Consider the following 23,288-nt stretch of genomic DNA (forward strand, 5'->3'; position numbering starts at 1 on the left):
TTTTTTATTCTTTTTGTAGTTTTCTAAAATCTTTTTGATGTTCTTTCATAACTTTGAGCTTTAAATGCAAAGTTATGTATTGTTATAATTGTGTTAATGTGTTATAAAACCCATGCTTTTCTATAATATGGCCACTAGACTCCACCCTCCCCTTCTCAAGCATGCTTGAGGAGCCAAATTTGCTTCTATAGAGAGAGAGAGAGAGAGAGAGAGAGAGAGAGAGAGAGAGAGAGAGAGAGAGAGATGGGTGTGCTCTCCTTGCACCATCCATGGGCCTTCTCCTTTGGTATCCTAGGTATACATACCAAGCATAGATCTTCTTTTCTTTTTTCTTTTTTCTTTTTTAAGTTCTTGTGTACTTAGTAGAATTTGTTTCTTGGTCTTTGTTTTGAACTTAATAGCTCATGTTTTCTCCTTCCTGAAACTTCTTTCTTTGTTGTAATACTTTTTTAGGAGAATTACCTCTTATTAGTATGCAAATAATTAATGGAGGAGGGTGCATTTTGAATGCAAGGAGAATATTGGTGCACAGCTTGATGTTGAATTAAGTGGCCACCTATACTAACTAAGCACATATATAATCATACAAAACTTTCCTAATTTGGATATTTTTAGGTTCTTAATTATGGTCTATGAGGATACTTTTCCCCCTACCTTGGATAAGTTCATTTCAAACTTTTCCTTGTGTGAGTATAATCATTATAATATATATATTCATGAGTGTCCTTGTTGGCCATTTAGTGGTTGTCTCAAAAATCAATACTAAGCCAATTAATTAATTAAATGTTGGCTCAAAAGATTCGCCTTTTCATTAAGAATCTAAAGGTTACTTTGTATGATGCGTTCAATAAAACCATATTAATCTAACACAAGAAATTGCAGAGTGTACATATGATTCATTTAGTCTTTATATGCGACTATCTAATTATAATTACTAATTAATTACTTCTTATGAATTGTAGGCAATATCATCTCATTCATGGTGTATCTTGCCCCAGTGTAAGGACTCTCTCTCTCTCTCTCCATTTTGTTTTTGAATGTTATGTTTACTACATAAATAATCGATCGATCATTCTCCATTATTATATATCACTACAACAAAATTGCCTTTTAGCGGCAATTATCTCATAAATTAGCAGCAATTATCTCATAATTTTGTTGTAGTGTTAGCTTAAGCTTTCAAAGTAATCAATTGCTTGGCATGTTAACATAATGAGAGAACTTGCTTTAAATGCAAATGGCAGGCCGACATTTTACCGTATTTACGAGAGGAAATCAACTGAAGGATTTCAATCTGTGCCTTACGTGGTTGCGCTCTTCAGTGCTATGTTATGGATATATTACGCATTCCTTAAAGCAAATGCTTATCTCCTTATCACCATTAACTCAATCGGATGCCTCATCGAGACCGTATACATAGTCATGTATCTCATTTATGCACCCAAGAGTGCAAAGGTAAGAGCATTAATATGGCTCATTATTTTCATTTTTATGTTATTTATTCATAAATTTTCTTATTGAAGATAATATATATATTGTATATTGCAGATTTTTACTGCCAAAATTCTTCTACTTATGAACGTCGGAATTTTCGGTTCGATTCTTCTTCTCACTCTTCTACTATGTAAAGGCGCGAACCGAGTTATTATTCTTGGATGGGTTTGTGTTGGCTTCTCGATAAGCGTCTTTGTCGCACCCCTAAGTATCATTGTGAGTACAACAAATAATTTTAGTTAGGACATGCAACCAAAACGTTTTGCTTTCTAAAATTTTAACTTAACAAGAATTAATTTCAATTTAACTAATTTAATTTTTGTGTTTACTATATATTTCTTATTAATAGAGGCTCGTTATTCGGACGAAAAGCGTGGAGTTCATGCCTTTGTCACTCTCATTCTTCCTCACATTGGCCGCGGTTGTTTGGTTCGCTTATGGCCTACTAATAAAGGACAAATTTGTTGCGGTAATTACGTAATTTCCATCCACTTAGCTCATTTTACTCAATTTTGTCCTTGCTAACAATTTTATTTATTTTTTTTTATTATTCATTGTGTTATTTCTTGCTCTTCTTGCTCATGTACATAGCTTCCAAATGTGCTGGGCTTTCTCTTTGGTATGATCCAAATGGTGCTCTACATAACCTACAAGGATGTGAAACCGGTCGCGAAACCGATCACGCAAGAGCACAAGTTGCCCGAGCACATTGTGGCGATCGTGAAGGTAGATGCGACGAGGGGGAGGGGGTCGTCGAAACCGCCACATGCCGACAAGGAAGAGAAAGGGAACAAAATAAGAGGATGATAAGGCAGGCATGAAAGGTGGCCAAGAGGGAGTTGAAATGGGACCATGTTGAGGTTTGATAGCTCATGCAACTCTCATGGGAATGAGACTCACTTGGACATGTGGTTAGTTAATTAACTATATCATAATGATTTAAATAAAACCCTAACCTTAATTGGTTGGACTTATGCATGCATGTAAAATAAGTGAGTGTATGAGAGAGAGAGAGAGAGAGAGAGAGAGAGAGAGGGAAAATCCTTTTTTTCCCCTCATTTTATGCTTATGTCCAAAGTGCTTGTGGAGGGGAAGGATTAATTATGGGCTGTGCCCTTAGGGGCTGTTTGGTTGTACGTATTTGCAACTGCAGTGCAGTTGCAAATGCGTGCAGCCATAATTCTTTTGTTTGGTTTAGTGTAGTTGAGTTCAACTGCTGCAGTTCCAACTGCACAAGAAGGCCCAAATGCTGCAGTTGGAACTACATCCAAATTGATCGTAGTTCCAACTGCAGCAGTTAGTGAGGGATAGGATCACCCACAAATTATTAATAATAAATAAATAAATAAATAGCTAAATAAATAAATAATATATGTATATAGGTAAATAAAAATACTTATAAATAAACTCATACTAATAAAATTTTTTAGACAATACAAGCTTTGTGCAAAAAATTAATTTTTTTAAATTTATTTTATTTAAAATATAAATATAGNACGTCAACGTTTACGACGTCAATATTGATGTGGATCAGACAAACCAAAATGCGTCAACGTTGACGACGTCAATGTAAAGAAGACAAACCATTATACTTCGACTATCAACATAAATACTTAAAACAGTGGAGAAGTCTATCTCACCACTCCAATGGAAGTGATTTGTATTTTATTAACATATTTAAATAATTAATAAATTTAAATGATAAATATTTATTTATTCATCTATATATATTATAAAAATATAAAAAGTTATTAAGAAGTTGAATAATTAGCTGTGTAAATTTTAAAAATTAAATAAATGGATATATGTATATAATAAATAAATAAATCGATAAATAAATGTATTTCCAACTACACTGTTTCTGCAACTACATCCAACCAAACGGCCCCTTAGTTTGATCCTTAATTTGCATGCATAATTCATGGATTTAATAAAGCAAGAGCACTTGAGAGCTTTTGTACAACATTTAATCTCGAGCGGTGCTAAATCTACAACCAACTATTGATTGTAATTAATCTTACAGTTTGTCCATTCATGCAAAAACCAATTAATTCTCACTAGTTATATCATTTTTCCTTTTTTGAATTACAATCGAAGAAATTAAAGGTTGTATAATTTACGGGAGTAGGATTACAACCCTTAGATTAAGAGTTAAAATTCTACAATCTATTTTGAATTGTAGACTCAACATTTCTCTATTTACATAGAGCGCTCGACGCAGATCCTCTAAGAAAATTGGTGTGCACAATATTTCAACGCACCAGTTGATCTAACCATTTCTCAAATGGAAGAATAAATCTCAACTACTTAATTACGAACTTTAATCTCGAGCGGCTTAAAAATATAGATATTTTTCATTATAAAATTACTAAGTCATCTTTTCTCTTATAAAATAACTAATTAATTTGAGTTTAGTAAAACATTTAGAAATTTTTTCAGGGTCGAAAACTATAGATACATAAAAGTTTAGATTAAAAAGTATTTAAGTAAGAACCTATGCAGGCCGATCCCATTACATGAATATTGGGTTTGTTTTTGATCCTAATCTAATCCGAATTAAAGGGGTTGTTTGGTTGCATGTAGATGTAATTGTGCTGCAGTTGTAATTACATATAGATTTAAATTTGGTGTTTGATTTAATGCATTTAGATTCAAGTGTTGTAGTTAATTAGAACCGTATGAGTAGGTCCAATTGCAGTAGTTGAAACTGCACCGAAATTAATTGCACTTTCAACTAGAGCATGTGGGGAGAGTAGCTTTAAACAAATTAAAGATGAATTTACCTCTCTAATTACTTTTTAAACAGATTTTTTTTTTCTTTTCTCCATGTGGGGAAGTTTCACTACCGCATATATAAATTAGAATATTAAAAATGCACTTCTCAACTGCTTGTGACTAATTAAATAAAGAGTAGAGCTACTATGCTATCGGAAGCATAAAGTAGTTGGTGCTTCCGATTTTTTAGCGCTTAGATCAACCCCATTGATCATTTCTAACCATTTGATTAATATTATTAACCAATGGAGACCACTCAAACTTAGGGGGACCACTCAACCCTAAGGGGACTGCGATCATCCCAACCGTAGAATTTTTGATCCAAGAGCTAAAAAATCGGAAGCACAAATTACTTTATGCTTCCGATAGCATAGTAGCTCTACACTTAAAATAAATTATTTTTACTTGCAATACTTTATATACATCAACCAAATAAGATACATGTAGTTATAACTGCAATATTTTTAACTGTATATATATATATCTCAACCTACACTGTATTTCTAGTTTCATCTCCATATAGTTTTAGCAATAATTTATTAGTATACACTAAAGCAACTCATTGTCACATTTTATAGCATATGCTTCTTCGTTCAATGTTGAGATCTATCTAACTCTATTAGGCACAACAGAGTTAAGGCAAAAAAGCATGTAGTAATATACTTCTTCATTTTCCACTAGGGCCACAAAAAATATAGATAGAGAATATAATTTCTCATTTTTTTGATGGAATTACAGAAGATATATCATAACGAACTCTGTGTCATATGCACAAGATAATGTTATGTGCAAAAATAAATTAAATATTTTTTCCTCATATTTTTTTCACTGTAGATTATGCAAAAGTACCATTCCAATTCTGATTTTCGGATAAAATAGAAATTTCCAATCACCCCTCTTTTTTATTCCGGCTTAAGAGGTCGGGATAGGAGTTGAATCCGGACAGAATAAATATATTATAGTACGATAAGTACAGTACTGCCGAGGGGTTGTTTTATTTTTTGGTTCCTTTTTCTGTTAATTAAGATCCGGTTTGGTCCAAATCCGTAAAGACCAATTCATTCGAACCCAAGTTACCCAACACCGAAAAGCCAACGGAATACGGATCGGATGGACTAATTAGTACTTTAGCGGGTTCGAATCCACATCGTATATTGACCCGAATTTGAGCCAGGCCCAACTGGGCCGCTTCATTTGATAATCTCACCCCGCTCACCTCTCTCTCTCTCTCTCTCTCAAGGGTATGAAGCTCACCGGGCCCCCGACGCGGCGGCGGAGGCGGCGCCGCCTCCCTCTCACCCTATTCCTCATCCTCCTCCTCCTCGTCAGCGCCGCCTCCCTCGCGCTCCTCCTCCTCCTCCGGATCTCCGGCGATGCCTCAGGCGACGCCGCCGAGAAGCCGATCGACCGCGCCGAGCCCCGGCTCACCCGCCGATACGATCTCTCCGCAGCTCCAAAGGTGGCGGAGGAGGAGGAGGGAGAGGACGACGATGGCGGCGGAGGAGCAGGAGAGGAGGCGGAGGAGGAGGTGAAGGAGGAGGAGGAGGGAGGGGGAGGGAGGCGATCGTGCGCGACCGTGGAGGAGATGGGGGAGGCGTTCGCAGGGGGATCAGAGAAGGAGAGCTTGCGGATCAGGGAGCTCATCAGGCGCCACTTCGATCTCCACGGTGCGTTAAATTATGATACTAATCAATACGCGCGTAACGAATCAATTGTAGTTTTAGTTCAATTTTTGATCGGTTTGATGCTTAGCTATAGTATGCAAGAGCGATCTACAGGAGATTAAGGTATATAGCAGTAGGAATCGAATGTTGGCTCTAGGGTTGCATGAAAAGATGAAAGTAAGGGACTCATGGTGAATTTAGCCGGGAACATAGCCATTAAATGATTGCTTGGTATGAGTATCGAATCCATCTCTTACTTATAGGGATGTTGACTGAGTCAGGGTTTTGAGGTGGCAAAGATAAACATGTGAATTCATACAAGGCAACTTGCCATGTCTCTTTGAGATGTGGAAAATATTGTTTAATAATTTGTCGAAAAACAACACAACAGTTAATTTCTTTTTTCTGAAAGATTAATGGTAATTTTATCAAATCCGCTCACTGAAGATTCACGAATTCATGCACTCATTTTTCATTCCTTAATCCGAAAGTGGTTGACAATGAAATGTCCCGGAGGTCTGATATTGATAAGTTACATGTGAATTCACAGACTGCTGCAAGTTGTCATTGGCATTAGTTGGTTTATTACTTCCTTCATCCCCTGAATTTTGAATTATATTACATTACTAGGTAAATTTCTGCATTGGAAAACTCGTAATTGTCAAATGCTTCTTCCGTTATACTTCTATTTCATGCTAGTCTATTCGTTGTATCTGTTATTACCGTAAGATAGACAAAAGCCATAAACTTCAAGCCGAGTTGTCCTGCCAAGATAGAACGTAATATAACTTTGGCAAACAAATCGAGTCCCAAGCCTACAGCTCAGATGCTTGACATGAGTTTTGCCACCAATTTCATGGAAGTTCAGGCTTTCTTTGACTTTAAAAGGGTGGAAGTTTTCGATATGTCTATCACATGAAACAATGGTCTACTTTTGAGTAGAGTAAAATGTCATTCGTGAAGAAGGTGCCGTGGTTCGACGTTTACTTGTTTAATTAAATTGCCAGGAACTGCCAGAGTTCGAGAGCTTCCACCTCACCAGTTTTGCAAACAAGGCTTTGTGATAGGGAAAGCATCAGAAGCGGGATTTGGAAATGAAATGTACAAGATTTTATCGGCAGCAGCCTTGAGTGTTATTTTAAATCGGTCCTTAATCATCGGCCAAACCAGGCATATCACTTCTCTCTCATGCTGCATTTGTTCTCTGGATATGGATGTCTCAATATTAGTGCTTCTGGGGCGCTGAAAATTTTTAAGGACTGAATTACTTTCTTGTTTTTGTGAAGCGCTCGTGTGGTTAGCAGTCAATACAAAAAGACTTGGCAGTAATACTTTTTGTTAGAATGTATTCTCATAACGAAACATGTTTGACGCTGATGATTGAATTTTGTTTCCAAAAAGTTACAATATACTGGGAAAAATAATATCTTCTTGAAGCAAATTTTCTCTTCTTTTCCTTCTGCAGGGGATTATATCCTTTCGGGGAGTACATTTCATACAGCAACCTGTCATTTACCCTGAGTGAAGTCAAGCATTTATGGAGAAAGAATGACTGTGCTGGTAAGTTTGGCAGAAATTTGAAAATGAGAGTGGACAATTTTGAAAATCCAGCGAAAACCAATGTTCTCTGCAGTGATTGGAATTCTTGGAAGCAGCCCATCATCTGGTAAGTCTGATTACATAATGCATATATTTGTGAATAGAAAGCTTGAATAATTAATAATGGACATTTATACATTTGTAAACAGTTTCTAATTTTTATTAAGAAATGTAGCTTCTGCTGTAATGGAGAAATTTGGGAAAGATAGCTGGCTCGATATTTTGTTGAATTGCACAAATCATCTTCTTTGACTGACAATGCCAGGTTCCAAGGTACAACAGATGCAGTTGGAATCCAGTTTTTTTTGAAAAATATCAATCCTGGAATGAGGAATTCAGCTTCAATTCTTTTTGGACCGCCGGACTCTCTCCAATCAAGACCTAATGTGTTTGGCGAGCTGATGCGGGCTATCATATCTCCTTCTCAAGCAATAAAAGAAGCTGTTGATTGGGTTTTAAATGGTGCAGATCCAGACATCTCGTTGCACATGCGCATGCTAACCAACAGGTAATTAGCCTCCCTAGATATGTGTGTCTACCTGTATGCGTACGTGTGTAGGCCATTCAGTTCAAACCAAATCACTAAACTGAATGGTTTGGATTTGGAATTGAGAACCGAATAAAGTGAATTTATTAATTAAATAAGTTTATTATTGTTTGATACATGTTAACTGTTAGATAAGATGAAACAATTGCAATGCTTAACCACTACTACCATGAGATCGAAACTATGATGGGATAAGATAAATTGAACTTATATCTGTAATGCAATAGCTTGATTGGTAATAGCGGGAGTAGGATTCCCCATCCAAACCTAATAAATCAAGCCAACCAAACTGAAATAGTTCCCTTTCTTTTGGTTTGGCTCATCCCCTCATGCATAGGATTGGTTCAGTTCGGTTTGCGCGCACACACACACACATGCACACGGAAGACCCAAAAAAAAGAAAAAAAAGAGGAAAAAGTAAAGGGAACTGAACCAACCACCCGAACCTTCCCTATGTGTGTGCATGAATCTTTCTAGTGTAGAAAACAAATTTTTTTTTATTAAACATTAGTTTTAGTTTTGTTAGAAATTACCTATATGTTTCTGTTCACCCCTTATAACAGAGGAAAGACAATGTGGCACAAACTAATAATGAGGTTTTTATAGAATTACCTATATGTTTCGGTTCACCCCTTATAATGGAGGAAAGAAAATATGGCACAAAGTAATACTGAGGAATTAGGCTACATTTCTGGTATAGAATTCTGTAGAAACGATGTTCTTTTGACTACATCAGATCACGGAAATTTCGTATCAAATTTAAGTATGATTAACTTATCTAAATTCTCTGACTATATTTGAAGATACTTCTTTATATGGTTTAAGGTCCATACGGGCGATAAAAGCAGCCGTTCAGTGCATTAAGAGAGCTCTAAATAGTATTCAACATCCTAGTACAAGACCTCAGATTGTTCTGGTTTCAGATACACCTTCATTTATTAAGGAGATCACACCATTCCTTACTGAATTTGCAGAGGTAGATGATGGTAAATAATAGATTGTTATTATCTTTTCTTCTTCTTTTTTTCCTTTGATGCATGGTTAAGTTGTTTTCTTTTTTTTTTTCTATTCTCTTTTTTTTTTTTTTCTTTTTGTCAGGTGCTTCATTTTGATTACAAGGTATTTGAAGGGAATATTTCTCTTGGGAGAATAAGTAGCCAAAACCAGGTATGCATTTTTATTCTGTAACATGCTGATACAATCAGGAGCCGACAAAACTCAACCATTTTCACTTAAATCAAATTCCTACCATATTTACACCTTAATGTCCTGAACACCTCGTCAAGCGTTATTGGCTTTCCTACTCCTTGGTTCTCTTTTCATAATTTTGTACTGTGAACAAATCGAAAAACCGAGTTATTTCTTTCTTCTTCCAGCCCTTGGATTTTAGAGTGAAGGACTGGGGACCAGCACCAAGATGGGTCGCTTTCGTGGATTTCTTCTTGGCATCGCGTGCCAAGCATGCTGTCGTTTCTGGAGCCCATCGCCGCGTGGGAACAACCTACGCCCAACTTACCGCCGCACTGGCTGCAGCCAATCGGCATGGTACTACTGCATTTTACCCCCTTTTTTAAATCTCAATCCCTTGGGCATGCACTATTTGTTGGTCGGAGAAAAGGGGGGTTAATTGTGTTGCTTATTTTGCCAAACGCGACACATTGATGAGGAAAAGAGTTAATCTAAGAACTCCAGTTCACAGTTTCAGGAAAAACCGTAGAATTTTAGTAACCATTCCTTCATTCCTAGTTTTCCCTGTGTTGTTACAGGTATCTGTTGCCACTACAGTTATTTATTTTATAAATTATAAATGAGTTTCTCTTCATTCGCGATTATCCGACAATAACAAGACCACGGATTGATTTTTTTTTTTTTTTCCTGACCAAAGCTGCTTTTGGTAGGCAAACTAATGACCAATACTTTCTGATCCACCAGGTGAAGAACACCCTTCTGTCTCCAGCGTCACCTTCCTCAGCAGCTTCCAGAGCAACCTCTTGACCGATGGTTTGGCGAACCAGATTGGGTGGGGTCACATCTGGAACCGATTTGCCGGACCGCTGAGCTGCCGCCGCCAGCCACACCAATGCGCGCTCACGCCGCTTCTCCCCCCTGCATGGTGGGACGCGAAGTGGCAGAGCCCAATCCCACGTGACGTGCGGAGGTTAATGGCTTACGGCGTGCGGCTTACAGAGACCGGCGATGTCGTCGAGAGCACCCTTCGGGATTTTTGTAGATCGAGGAAAGAACATGTAAAAACGCTTCATATTTTAGGGCAATGCACGGGCTCGAAGTGTTCGTGAAGCGCGACGATTTGTTCAAACAGAAACCATTTATAATCATACTCAATTTTGCTCTATTTTTCTCTGAAATCTTTCTAAATTCAGGTTTTCTTTTCTTTTTTGCTTTTCATTTTTTCATCAGTGAACATAGTTGCATCACCTCTTAACAGGAAGTCAAGTTTTTTTTTTTTTTTTTGGGTTTTGAGAGAGAAGGGTAGTATATTACTCGCTTCATTTATTTCTTTAGAAATAAAATTTAGTTCGAAATGTGTATCAACTAAAATTCGAATTTGAGACCTCGGATGCTAATAATTAAGTCATTTGCCATTTGTGTCAGGGACGATCAGTAGCAGAAAGTCAAAGTTAATAGTTCATAAAAGCTTCCATACTTGCAGAATGTATTGATATTCGGTGACTTAAATTCAAACAAAAAAAGTAAGGGAAATTTAGCTTCAATGTAGTTCAACTTTCAGAAAAATAAACTAGTGTGTAGAAATTAATTCTTTTACGAATAAAACAACTTATAGTGATGCCCTTGATTTGGACACAAATTTAGTTTTTCCAAATGCTAAATTACAAAATACCGTCGCGCACTTTGCTTTAGTCTCAATTATCTCCGCCATTACAAATTGTATCAATTACCATCTTGCACTTTGTTATTGTGTCACATATATCCAAATTTTGAAATAATTGTCGAATTTATTGTAAATATTTTGTCATTTAGCCTTTTTCTTTGCACTAGGGTATAGAGGGGTGAACCCCACATTTCCCTTGGAAAGCACACAAGATGTTACAAAGAACTCTTAACTTCGTGAATTCACCTTAGGATTCGCGTTCATAAACAAAGTACTTAAAATTTTGTATTAATATACGGTTGACTTTAAGGAACCAACCTCTTCATTTGCACTTTCACACTTTGCATGCTCCACGAGAGAGAGAGAGAGAGAGAGAGAGAGAGATATGTCGACGTTTTCTTTAAGAACTTTTGTCGTATGTAGGTGTTATGCTTGCATTCTCCAATATTTCAGATGAAATTGAAAAAACTATCGAGTTCTATTTGATCTCAGAACAACATATCATGTTATTGACACAGATATTTTTTATATATGATTAGAAGTTCATAGTTTGATTTTTATTGCTTGAAACATATTTGTATATATAATTTGATAGGATTAGTATCTGTTAGCTACCTAATTATTTATCTCATTCTAAAATAATAACTTGGTCCTCGAATATAATATTACATTCTACAAATTTGAACAAACTCTCCGTAGATCAAATACTGCATAATTTTTAACTAAATAAAAATAATATATCAAATAAAATACTCATGTATATATCCAAACCGAATTTTCGAAAACGTCAAAACTAATGTCCCCTCAAAGCATTAGATCAATGTGATCATCCCCAAAATCACGTGTTAACTAAATAACTAAGTAAATAAAACGGGCAAGTGAAGTGCGAACCTTGTTTTATGCTCTTTGTTTTTATATGAGGAGACTTTGGAGGAGGTCAAATTAAAAATCCTAGTTAAATACAATAGAAGAAATTAACAATTTATTGAAGTAGTCGGCGCCGGGATCCCCGAAGCAAAGCAAGGATATGTAAAGAATACGGCAACGTATTCACAAGCGGCCAGCGAGAAAACGACAGGGAGATGGAGACGACGCGTTTTGCTGTCAGTCAACTGCTGTAACGTCAGCAAAGGCAAAGCCTCGGGAAGACGCGCCGTCATGTCGGCCTCCTGTCTTCCCCAACTTTTCCTATTTCTTGACGGCATGATGTATATGATGGCGACTGTCTGCACCCAACAAAGTGAAAGCGACCGTCCAATCCCCAGCAAAAGTAGTTTCTTGTAATATTTTATTTCTTCCAAAGATCGAGATTTATTGACTCGGTCTTATTAAATCATTTTTAATATAAAAAAAAAAAAAAATGGAGGATGGGATCCCGCATGCTGAGTGGACGATGAGTAACCATACCATGTCGCCGAAAATATAAATGATACATTTTAAATAGTAGGATACTAAAGTGAGATAATGCGCAATCATATGAATGGTATTTAAAGTTTACTGAAATATAAATTTTGCTGCTAAAGCCGTGAGAAAGAAACCCTGACAAAGTGGCGATTGTTCGGATGGACGTCAAGAGAGAGGATGGGACCACCGACTCACGACGATACTCAAACGGTCTTGACCTAGCCCAGCGGCCGACTCCCAAAATGTCGATCCAAGCTCGGATCCGAATCAGAGCCAAATATCGGAGCTATCTCTGAAGGTCTGGCCTATTTTCAAGTTGAGAAAAATCCGATCGGACTATTCCCTCTTCGATCAGCGCTTGAGACGAAGTTAAATCCGCTTTCAACCCAAAAGACACCGGCGGATGGAAGGAGAACTTCTGCCGACAACAATGACAAAACATCATACAAATGTACATGTGGAGCTAATCATAAATACTTTCGCAGACTGGTAGAATTAACAGTTGATGATCAAAATGGCAACCTGAGAAGGAGAGTGAATTAGATTTTTCAAAATAAAAATGCGATAAAGGCAAATCAATAAACCACAAATAAAGAAAACTGAGTTAAAGAAAAGCAAACACAAAGAAAGGACACGATCAATTTGTTATGGGGTCGGGTTTTATCTACGTCCCGCCAAATCATCAACACCAGCGAACTTTGCATCTCCACTAGAGGATGTTTTTATGGACATGCACCAAGTCTTTATACCAAATTGTTCTTTCTTGATAAGGAGATCTCAAAACACAATGCTTTTCCTCCTTATAAGATTTATCTCACTATAAAGTTCACTAAATTAAGTTTAAAAAGAGAGTAGTGATTTAAGAGTTTTGTATTACGATAATTTCAAGCTCAGCAATCCATTGAAGCACCAAAGCCCTCCATTTATAGCTAAAATTCAAAATCTAACCGTTATCCAAACGAATTCCGAGCGCCCGCTTTTATAATGATTTCACGCCAACGGATCGTTCCATTGAGTCAATGGAGTTTCGGCACCCGGAGAAACTTTCAGGTTTTCGAATCTGGCGACCTAATCTGTCAATTGCACTACACAGAAATGTTTGCATGCAACCTTTGAGTTTCGAGCGTCCCGAACAACTTTATGATGTTCAAAATAGCCGAAGTCATGATTCATCCTCTAAACAGAAAGCTAAACAAGCAACAGTACTTCAATCCAAATACAAATTCAGCCTTTCGGATGCCCAGAACCACTTTCGGATGCACTAGAGGCAGTTTGAATGCCCACATCACAGAGTCCAAGCCTTAACTCGTTTCCGAACTCTACCAAAACACTTTCGGGCATCCGGACCTACGTCTGAAACACAATTTTCTACTGAATTTTGATTGTAAAGAGTTTTGATGTCTTTGGATTTTGATAAATAGAGTTTTGGCATCTTCTTTTAGCACATATTTAAGTCATGTACCATTTTAGTTCTTGTGTGCTTTTAATAATCAATATTTTCAACTTAGTTCAGATTTTCTCAACTCTAAACATAAATTAAATTACAACTTTAAGCTCTAAATTGATCAAATAAAAGTTTCTTGACCTTGTAAGCATAAATAGCTTCAATAAGGTTGACACTCTTCTTTTTTGCGCTTGATCTTCTTGAGATCTTTCATTTGGAGAGTTCTCTAAATAAAAACTCAAGATAAATTATTAGTTTTAAAATCACTATTATTTATAATCATCAAAATGCAAAGCAAATTAGGTCCACCAAGTCAACAAATTAAATGCTAAAATTAGAATTTCATAGGATTGGATATAATATACAAGGGCCTTTTCTATGTGCCCCTTACTACTATTGAAAATTTTTAAATTCACTTCTCAATATCCAAAGTATTCATGTAAAGCTCAATTCCATTAGTAAACCCTCGAGGGAAAGAAAATATTTGAAGTAATTTTGTGAAATCCATAAAAGTGTTTTGAAAAAAATATTTGTACATATTATAAAAATTGTTTACTAAAAAAAATTAATATATTATAATAATACATATTACTTGTACTTAAATATTATAATAAATTACTTTTATTAAATATATAATAAATAATTTTTATTAAATTATATTTTATATCAAATTCAACTATCACTTTTTTCATTATCCTCTATTATTCTAAAATTAATTAAACACAATTTTAATTATTCTTGAAATAGTAGCATTACAAACTAAATACAATTTTACTCTTATTCCTAATTTTTCGGAAATAGTAAGTTATTCGTGGATAAAAAAAATTATCTCAATGTACGTTATCTCCGAACCAAAGGGGGCCTGAGGGTACATCAAAAATTTCCAATTCTTTTTTGACAATTAGATTTAATTAAGACAAGTTAATGATAGAAAAATGCAAATTAAAAAAAAATAGTTGAGATAGTAATTCCACACTCTGACACAGTACAGGAGTCGGGAAGATCTTCATACATATTTATTATTATTATTTTTTACTCTCCCTTGTTTTTAAATATATGTAAAAGAGCAGTGCTACTTTCACAATTATTTAATAATTATAAGGAATAAATTTTATAGCCCACTTATTTAAACGCTACTATCTGTTCACTAACATGATCAAGTAAACTCGAAAAGGATTTATAAATCATAAAATGAATAGTGTAATATATATATTGAGATTTTAATGAGTTAGATTCAAGCCGAATTTAGGCTCAAGCTCAGCTTGAAATTTATTCGAGCCGAGCTTGAGCGAGCTTAATTTCGACTCGAGTGAGCTCGAGCCGTGAACGAGTCGCTTAATCAATAGTTTAATTTGATACTAAAACATATCTAATAGTTCAAAATACAAAATAATTATATGAAATAAGGTACTATAATATAAAGAAAAATAACTTATGAGTTGAATATCTAATCTTTTCAGCCTTGTACGAACTTATGAGTTGAGTAACTTATGATTAGAAATAACGAAAATAGTTGATCCAAAGACTAAAAAACTAGTAGCAATAATGGAATTTTGCTACTAATAGTAGCCCAGTCCAACTATATACATATATATATATACTACTTATGAAAGCGTGAGTTTTAAATTTTTTTCTCTTTTCAAAAATGCCTCTACCCTTTTTATTAATATTTTCATGTCCAGTAATTTTTAACGAATCATTTCAAATAATTCACTAAATAATAATTTATTCTTAAATAAAGATATTAATTTTTTGTCATTAGATTTTATCTAACGATTGAAAATAAAAGTATCTGTCATTTTTTTTTTGATAATAATATCCTCCATATCCGTTATCTCCTATCTACGCATTTCTCAAATATTTTTTTCCTACCCGCCAATCATGTAATACGTAAAATTAAATTTATAATGCAGTACCTGCCAATCATATAATACGTAAAATTAAATTCGTAATATCCACCAATCACGTAATATGTATAATTAAATTATCTCATATCCACGTGTTTTCTCAAATATTTTTTCTTTCTCAAACGTAATACTCGCTAATACTCAAATTAAATTTAAATTTGTAATGTCCGCCAAAATTTAATATCCGTAAATTTGATAATTTAAATTTTAATTCATGATATTAGATTTTCTTATGTAAGATGATAGATTCAATTTTAACGAGTATTAAAATTTGGCGCACCATAAAAGTGTTACATATTGCTAAAAAAATTTTAATATCCATCCAATCAAAACTAAATCGTTAATTAAATATAATTTTAAATATTTTTAGTAAAATATTTAATATTTAAATAATGCGCCATAAAAGCGTAGAATATTTCTAAAAAAAATTTAATACCCACCCAATCAAAACTAAATCATTAATTAAATATAATTTTAAATTTTTTTAGCAAACTATTCAATATTTAAGTAAGACCTGCTAAAATATTCTACGCATTTCTCAAATATAGAGCATATCTTAATACCTCATATATAATATTTACAATATATAATCTTATCTCATAATAATACTTATCACATAATAGCTGTAAAAATATTTTAGAATTTTTTAATTATTGAGCATATCTTAATATCTTCACGTATAATATCTACAGTATCCAATTTTATCTCATCATAATACTTATCACGTAATATGTAAAGCATATCTTTTTCTGGTAGTATATTTTTTGATATTTTCTTATTTTCATCTATACGTTTCTCAAATATAAAGCATATATATTTTTAGTAATATTTTTTTTTTCTTTTCAATTATATTTTTCTCAAATATTTTTAAATATTTTTTTTAATAATATTCTTTTTCATTTGTCTTCATTGTCGGCAGGTACATCATGATCGTCCTCGTCATCGTCATCATCATCATCGTCGCCAGCACATTGTCGCCTTCGTTACTTTCGCCACTATTGCATCGCCTGCACATTGTCGCCTTCGCTACTTTTGCCACAATTAGAGAGGTATTTTGATCTCATCTAAATATTTCTCTCTTTTTTAATGTGCTTTTATACTGTTTTAACATACCTTATTTTAATATTTTCTCATTTTCACCTATATATTTTCAAATATAAAACATATATTTTTTTAATAATATTTTTTTTTTTATTTTCACCTATATCTACAGCATCTTATCTTATCATAATATTTATCACATAATATATAGAGCATATCTTTTTTTGATAGTATACCTTTTGGTATTTTCTTATTTTCACCTACACATTTCTCAAATATAAATTTTATATTTTTTTACTAATATTTTTTTTTATTTTTACCTATGTTTTTCTCAAATATTTTTAAATATTTTTTTAATAATATTCTTTCTTATTTGTCACCGTTGTCAAAAAATACATCGTGATCGTTCTCCTCATTATCATCATCATTGTCACCGGTACATTGTCGTCTTCGCTATCTTCGCCACAACTGGAAAGATATTTTGATCTCATCTAAATATTTCTCTTTTTTTTAATGTGTCTTTATACTGTTTTAGCATATCTTATTTTAGTATTTTCTCATTTTTACCTATATATTTCTTAAATATAAAGCATATATTTTTTTAATAATATCTTTTATCATTTTTACCTATATTTTTTTTGAATATTCTCAAAATTGTCATCGTCCTCCTCATCGTCATCATCATCTCCGGTGCCCGCACATGCCTTCGTCACAGTTGGAGAGGTATTTTAATTCCACTTGAATTTTTTTTAATGTATCTTTATACAGTTTTAGCATTTTTTTTAAAATATTTTCTTATTTTTACCTATATGTTTATTAAATATAAAGCATATATTCTTTTTAGTAATATTCTTTTTTTTATTTTCACCCATATTTTTTAAAAATATTCTCAAATATTTTTTTAGTAATATTATTTTTCCTTGTCTCCCCATCGGCACCGGCACATCGTCACTGGCGCCGACACATTGTCGTTATCGGCGCCGGCACATTGCTGTCTACGCCATCTTCGCCGCCTATACTACTTCAGTTTTTCGCCACCTATACTACAGTTTTTTTCAGATGTTGTAGTAATAGTTGTCCAAGTCAGATGTTGTAGAAATAGTTGTCCAAGTCAATCACTCTCTATTTGTACGAAGTCATGGTGTAATCGTTTTAAATGTAAGTTGTCATAATGGATAAAACAGTAAAAGATTTTCATTTTTATCATTTCATATGAAAAAAAATTATTAATAACTAATTGTTTGGATAGATTTAAAATATGAATCAGATTAGATTGATCATCTAGAACAAGATGATGCTAACACAGACGCTATTACAAAAATTCAGTTGTTGTACTAATAGCAGTGCACGTTAATATCGATAATTAGGATAAATAAACTTTTTAATATTTTATTCTTTTTGCAGTATTTTAAATTTATTTATAAAGATGAATTTATTTAGCAACGAGTTTTGCGAGTAAAATTGTGCTTAATCCACCTACTCCAGAAACTCAAAAAATAAAATTAAGATAAAAAATTTTTACTTATGTGAATTCTTATTAAATTTCTATTTTTTACCAATTTTATCTATTTTGACGATTTACTAATGTTTATTTTATTTTATATTTTTTTTTTTGAGAGATAGGTAGCAAGCTACTCGCTTCGTTTATTTCATTTAGAAATAAACTTAGCTGGAAATGTGAATTAACTGGAATTCGAACTTGGGTCTCGGGTACCAACCACCAAACCCTTTACCACTTGCTCTAGGGACAGTCGGTATTTTATTATTTTTCTTACTTTCATTATACATATAATCAATGACTGGGAAGGAGGTAAATATTTTTTTAAGCAATAGTTAAAAATTCACATTTTATTTTAACTTTTTTATCTATTAAATAATGAAATAATGGTGACATTTTCAGTTAGTTTAGTGACAAATTTTATTTTATTTTTTTCTGATGATACCGTGATGAATTTTTTGTTTTTTTTTTTATGATTATTGGTAATCTATTTTTTATTTCTATTATTTTATTTTAATAATAATTAAACACTATATATAAAATTTATAATATTTATTTATAAAAATTTTATTTTTAGTATTTGTGCGACGTGCATTATACGTGCACATGCACTACACTACACGTGCACGTGCACTTAACTAGCATATATATATATTATATATATATATATATTTTCTTTTTGAGCTTTTCAAGTCTAATTTGAGCATAGTCAATAATATTTCGAACTCAGTTTGAAATGAATTTCGAGTTCAGAAAAAAAATCGGATATCGAGTCTAAAATAATAAATAAAATAAAAAAAAAAAAATAGATTTGCTGGCGTGAAACTCCGTACAGCCGCCGCGTGCCGGACCCACGCGCCAGATCCCCATGTCCTTCCCCCTCCCCAGTCCCCTCCCCCTCGAAAAATTCTAGAATGCAACGGGTATATTAGTGACGTGGCATAACAAACCAATCAAATTAATCCTTTTAAGAATATATGTCCCATCATGATGGTAAAAAAGTATTTTTATTGTACTTTTATTTGAAAAGAAGGAATGTGATTGGCTTGTTATTGATGACGTGGTGCAAGTGTGACAGTGTAGAATTCCTCCTCCCCCTCCCTCCCTCTCTCCCCTCCCTCGGAAAAATCAAAAATCTCCAAATTCTCTCTCTCTCTCTCTCTGTCTCTCCTCGCTTTATTCTCGTGCGAGCCTCTCTCCTCGTGCACCGCGCCGCCCCGCCACGTCAGCAAATCACGCTCACCGCACATCAAGGCCGATCCGACGGCTCCCGTTCCCCCAACCTCCCGCGCGACACTTTCGTCGTGATTCGCGCGCAGAAGCCCACCCTTGTCCCTGGCCAAACCTGTCTCCCGAAAAAGGAGTTATCTTTTCTTAATTCTTTAAAAATGAACGCTTAAAAAAAATATATAATTACTGTATCACACTTAGACCATATTATCAATAATTAATTAATTATATCTTATTTTTTAGAAAAAAATATGTTAAAAATATTTTTTTAATAACCATAATATGATGGGTAAATTCAAAAAAAATTCTAATTGGTTGGACACGCCGTATCATTAAATATAATTGTTATATTCTAGAGTTTTCCTTTAGGTACAAAAAGTTTTGAAGTTAACCCCGCAGTTTTTGTTGTTGATTTTTTAGCCCAATTATCAATTAGAGGTTAACTAGTATAGTTTACTTATTATGACCAAGTTTAAACTTTAAACTATTAAATTTGACTATTTTTTCAATTGATTCATCTAGCTAAAATTATTCAATTTTCCAAAAAAAAAAAGTTTAGAATGTCTCAGTAGCAAGAAAAAAAGAGTATATATATATAGTTTTGAAGCCTATCTCTGAATAGGCTATAGTCGAGGGAAGGGATGTAAACACTAATGTGGATATATAGAGGGATGCTCCTCGAGTTGATTTGTATCCTATTTTTTATTTTTCTATTAACCGCGATCCATTTAGGGTGATTTTAATGCACTCTATACATATCAAAACAAATGAAAGAAAGAAAGAGAATTTTTCCGTCTACCGTACTATTTTCTTAGCAGAGCGGAACATATTCAGAATTAATTATTTTTTCATTTTTCACCCTCATTTACTATTCTATTAGAGACGAATTAGAACAAAAGCTCCGGCGATAGCTCTTCTTTTTATTTTTTTGGGAAAAATTTTCAAACAATCCCTTGTGGTTTCGTACTTTTTCATTTTAATACCCTATGGTTTAAAGTGTATCAAGTTAGTACCCTATAGTTTCGCACTTTCTCACTTTAGTACCCTATGGTTTAATGTATATCAAATGATTTTATTTTTGTATCATGTTAGTACCCTGCGGTTTTATTTTTGTACCAAGTTAGTATTGTGTGATTTTTAAACCACATGGTACTAAAATGAAAAAGTGTAAAATTACAGAATACTAACTTCATACACTTTAAACCATATGATACTAAAGTGAAAAAGTGCAAAATGATACTAACTTGATACATTTTAAACCACAGGATATTAAAGTGAGAAAAAATAAAATCACAAGGGAAGTATCTGATGTTTTTCCTTTCTTTTTTTTTTTTTTTCTACCTTTCCAAGAAGCACAGCGGAATAAGTATATTGTGAAAAAAAGTAAATTAGCAAAAATAAAATTGTGCCAAAAAAATTGAAAGAGAGTAAAATAATAATAATAATAAAAAACCAGGGGGACAAGGGTGATACGGAGGCGCACGATTCGTAGGCAAGCTGTTCCCACGTGCCGCATTCCACGCCGACACATATCATTCTCTGCCTCCCACCTCTGTCCTCCGCGCGTGGGCCCACCCCACTCCCTCCCCCCTTCCCTTTTTTTAAAAAAAATGCAAATCTATAATAAATGTTTTTTTTCTTATTTTTCAACAATATATTATCTTCTTTTTTTTTTGAAAAAAACAAATCAAGGTAAAGTAATTTTCTCCCTGAAAAGTAATTTTCGTTTGATCAGTTGCCAGAAAAATATACTATATCTTTAAATTTTGAGAATAGATTTTTTAAAAACAAAATACTAGTCGCTAAATTTTGTTTTTCAAGTTTCTTAATTTGGTTTATTAAATCACTTAATAAATATAATGTATATTGATAATGTGAAGTATGAAAAGAAAATTTGAGAATGAATAAAAAAACAATACAAATCTGAATAATATAGTATATATATATAATATATATATATAGAATACATATACTATATTACTATATATAGTATATATATTCTCGATCTTCAATTTTTTTTTTCAGAAATAAGATAAATCACGTTCATATCAAATCATAAATATCAGCTCCACACGCAATAAAATCTTTAAACCAAGTAAAATATCTTAAGATAGCTTCCGAAAGTTGATAAGGATCGATGTTTTTAATATTAATATTCAACAATGATTAGATTTGCATTTTATTTTATTTTATTTTTTAAATTTTTAACTTGATCTTGTTTCATTTTTATGCAGATAATGCATGCAACAACGTACACGCATCTATATATTCTCCGTATATTATTACTCTCATGCATCAAAAAGATGAAAAACGTCGTGTACTCACTGCATGCATGCAAATATCCCTCGTACGAACGAGTACGTACCCCACAATAACTTGTCCAATAAAAAGAATATATGCACCTTTAATTTATTCATTGACTCAGTGTTGTAAAACTCGGGCGAATCGACTCGATCGAAACTATGTTGAGTCAGTTTGACTCAATGACTCGATTTAAACTAGGACTCATTCAGTCAAGTTAACTACTAAGGATTCGGAACCAAGTCGATGTTAATCACCAGGTTAAAAATATAATAATATTACCGCTCACACGAATAAATCGATACATATACATATTTACATACATGTTTACGTGTGTGTGGTTGCGGTTTGAAACTCCATTTTTAGCCCTCGGTGAGCTCTTCAAAAATGCACTAACAAAATTAATATGAAAGTTCAATTTTAACCAAATTTAGCCGTGCGTTTATCACTTCTTAAATCACGACAATAAAAACGGTATATAACTATATTTTTAAATGTCGGCACTATACAAGACGAAGCCAATTACGATATTTTGAAAAAAAAAAGTAAAATTACGAGCAAATTTAATTTACGATAAATCAATAAAGAAAGTGGACATTCATGACTGAAAATGTGTTCGCTCCTTCCTAACTTTTCAGGGAAACCGACGTGCCCTAGGTGGAAATTAGGTACATATGCAAAAGGCAACAAATTATCCACGAAAAGTAATCAACAAAAATGAAAAAAAAAAGGGGGGGAAATGTAAGTAAAAATATGACAAAATATCTTTCTAGGTTATCCAAAAGCAAATGTATATGTTGGTCGCTTTGTGTCGAGTCAACTTTTTTGTACACCCCATCCGACAATAAGGACAAGAACAACCTCTATTGCCCAACAACAACACACTAACACCACCTGGAAAAAAAAAAAAAAAAAAAAANCCTTATAAACTTTTTTTTCTTGACACGTATTAAAATTAATGAAAAATAAAAAAATTAATTAATAATTTTGTTTGGAGTATCAACAATCAACTAGATAATATATTATGTAGAATTATACTACTATACTATTAATAGTATTTGAGTAATAAATTATGAAAATAAAAAAAATAATTTATCTGAAAAGTTGGTATATTTAATAATTAAGGAATGTGATTAAATGCCTAAAATTTGATATTATATTCAACACTTAATTTGCTTTTTTAGATAAAATAAATTATTTCGTAAATGAATGTTCTATCCTACCAAATACAATTGTCAATACCTTCCAAATTAAGAGTAAAAAATTATTTTTTATTTTTTTACAATCACACTAAAATTTTTTTTTATATTGAATAACTTATTTCACTGTGATACAGGGCCTAAATTATTTTGTATATAATTAAGTAAACGTACGTACGTCACCTTCAATTTGCTCCCATAAGCTTTATGCTTCTTCTTTTTTTTCCTCCTTTTTTTGCATGCGCTGCGACGCGCGCAACAACTAATCACGACCGGAACCATCTTTCCCATTCTACCCCTCCCATTCCCAAATTGCCCCTCCCCACCTCCTATA

The 23,288-nt window shown here is 33.3% G+C and overlaps 2 protein-coding genes across 2 annotated transcripts; both read left to right on the plus strand.

Moving 5' to 3' along the window:
- On the plus strand, window positions 244-2,301 carry LOC109723368 (bidirectional sugar transporter SWEET14-like). The gene is made up of 6 exons (XM_020251705.1): window positions 244-295; window positions 963-999; window positions 1,245-1,455; window positions 1,549-1,710; window positions 1,844-1,963; window positions 2,086-2,301. Exons 1-6 carry the CDS (start codon window positions 244-246, stop codon window positions 2,299-2,301), a joined length of 798 nt encoding a protein of 265 aa, XP_020107294.1.
- LOC109723619 lies at window positions 5,464-10,445 on the plus strand. Its single transcript, XM_020252062.1, has 8 exons — window positions 5,464-5,936; window positions 6,941-7,103; window positions 7,399-7,599; window positions 7,798-8,040; window positions 8,905-9,055; window positions 9,178-9,246; window positions 9,456-9,624; window positions 10,012-10,445. Exons 1-8 carry the CDS (start codon window positions 5,513-5,515, stop codon window positions 10,374-10,376), a joined length of 1,785 nt encoding a protein of 594 aa, XP_020107651.1. The 5' UTR covers window positions 5,464-5,512; the 3' UTR covers window positions 10,377-10,445.

Source organism: Ananas comosus, linkage group 17 (genome assembly GCF_001540865.1).
Source record: "Ananas comosus cultivar F153 linkage group 17, ASM154086v1, whole genome shotgun sequence".
In the NCBI taxonomy this organism is placed as follows: Eukaryota; Viridiplantae; Streptophyta; class Magnoliopsida; order Poales; family Bromeliaceae; genus Ananas; species Ananas comosus.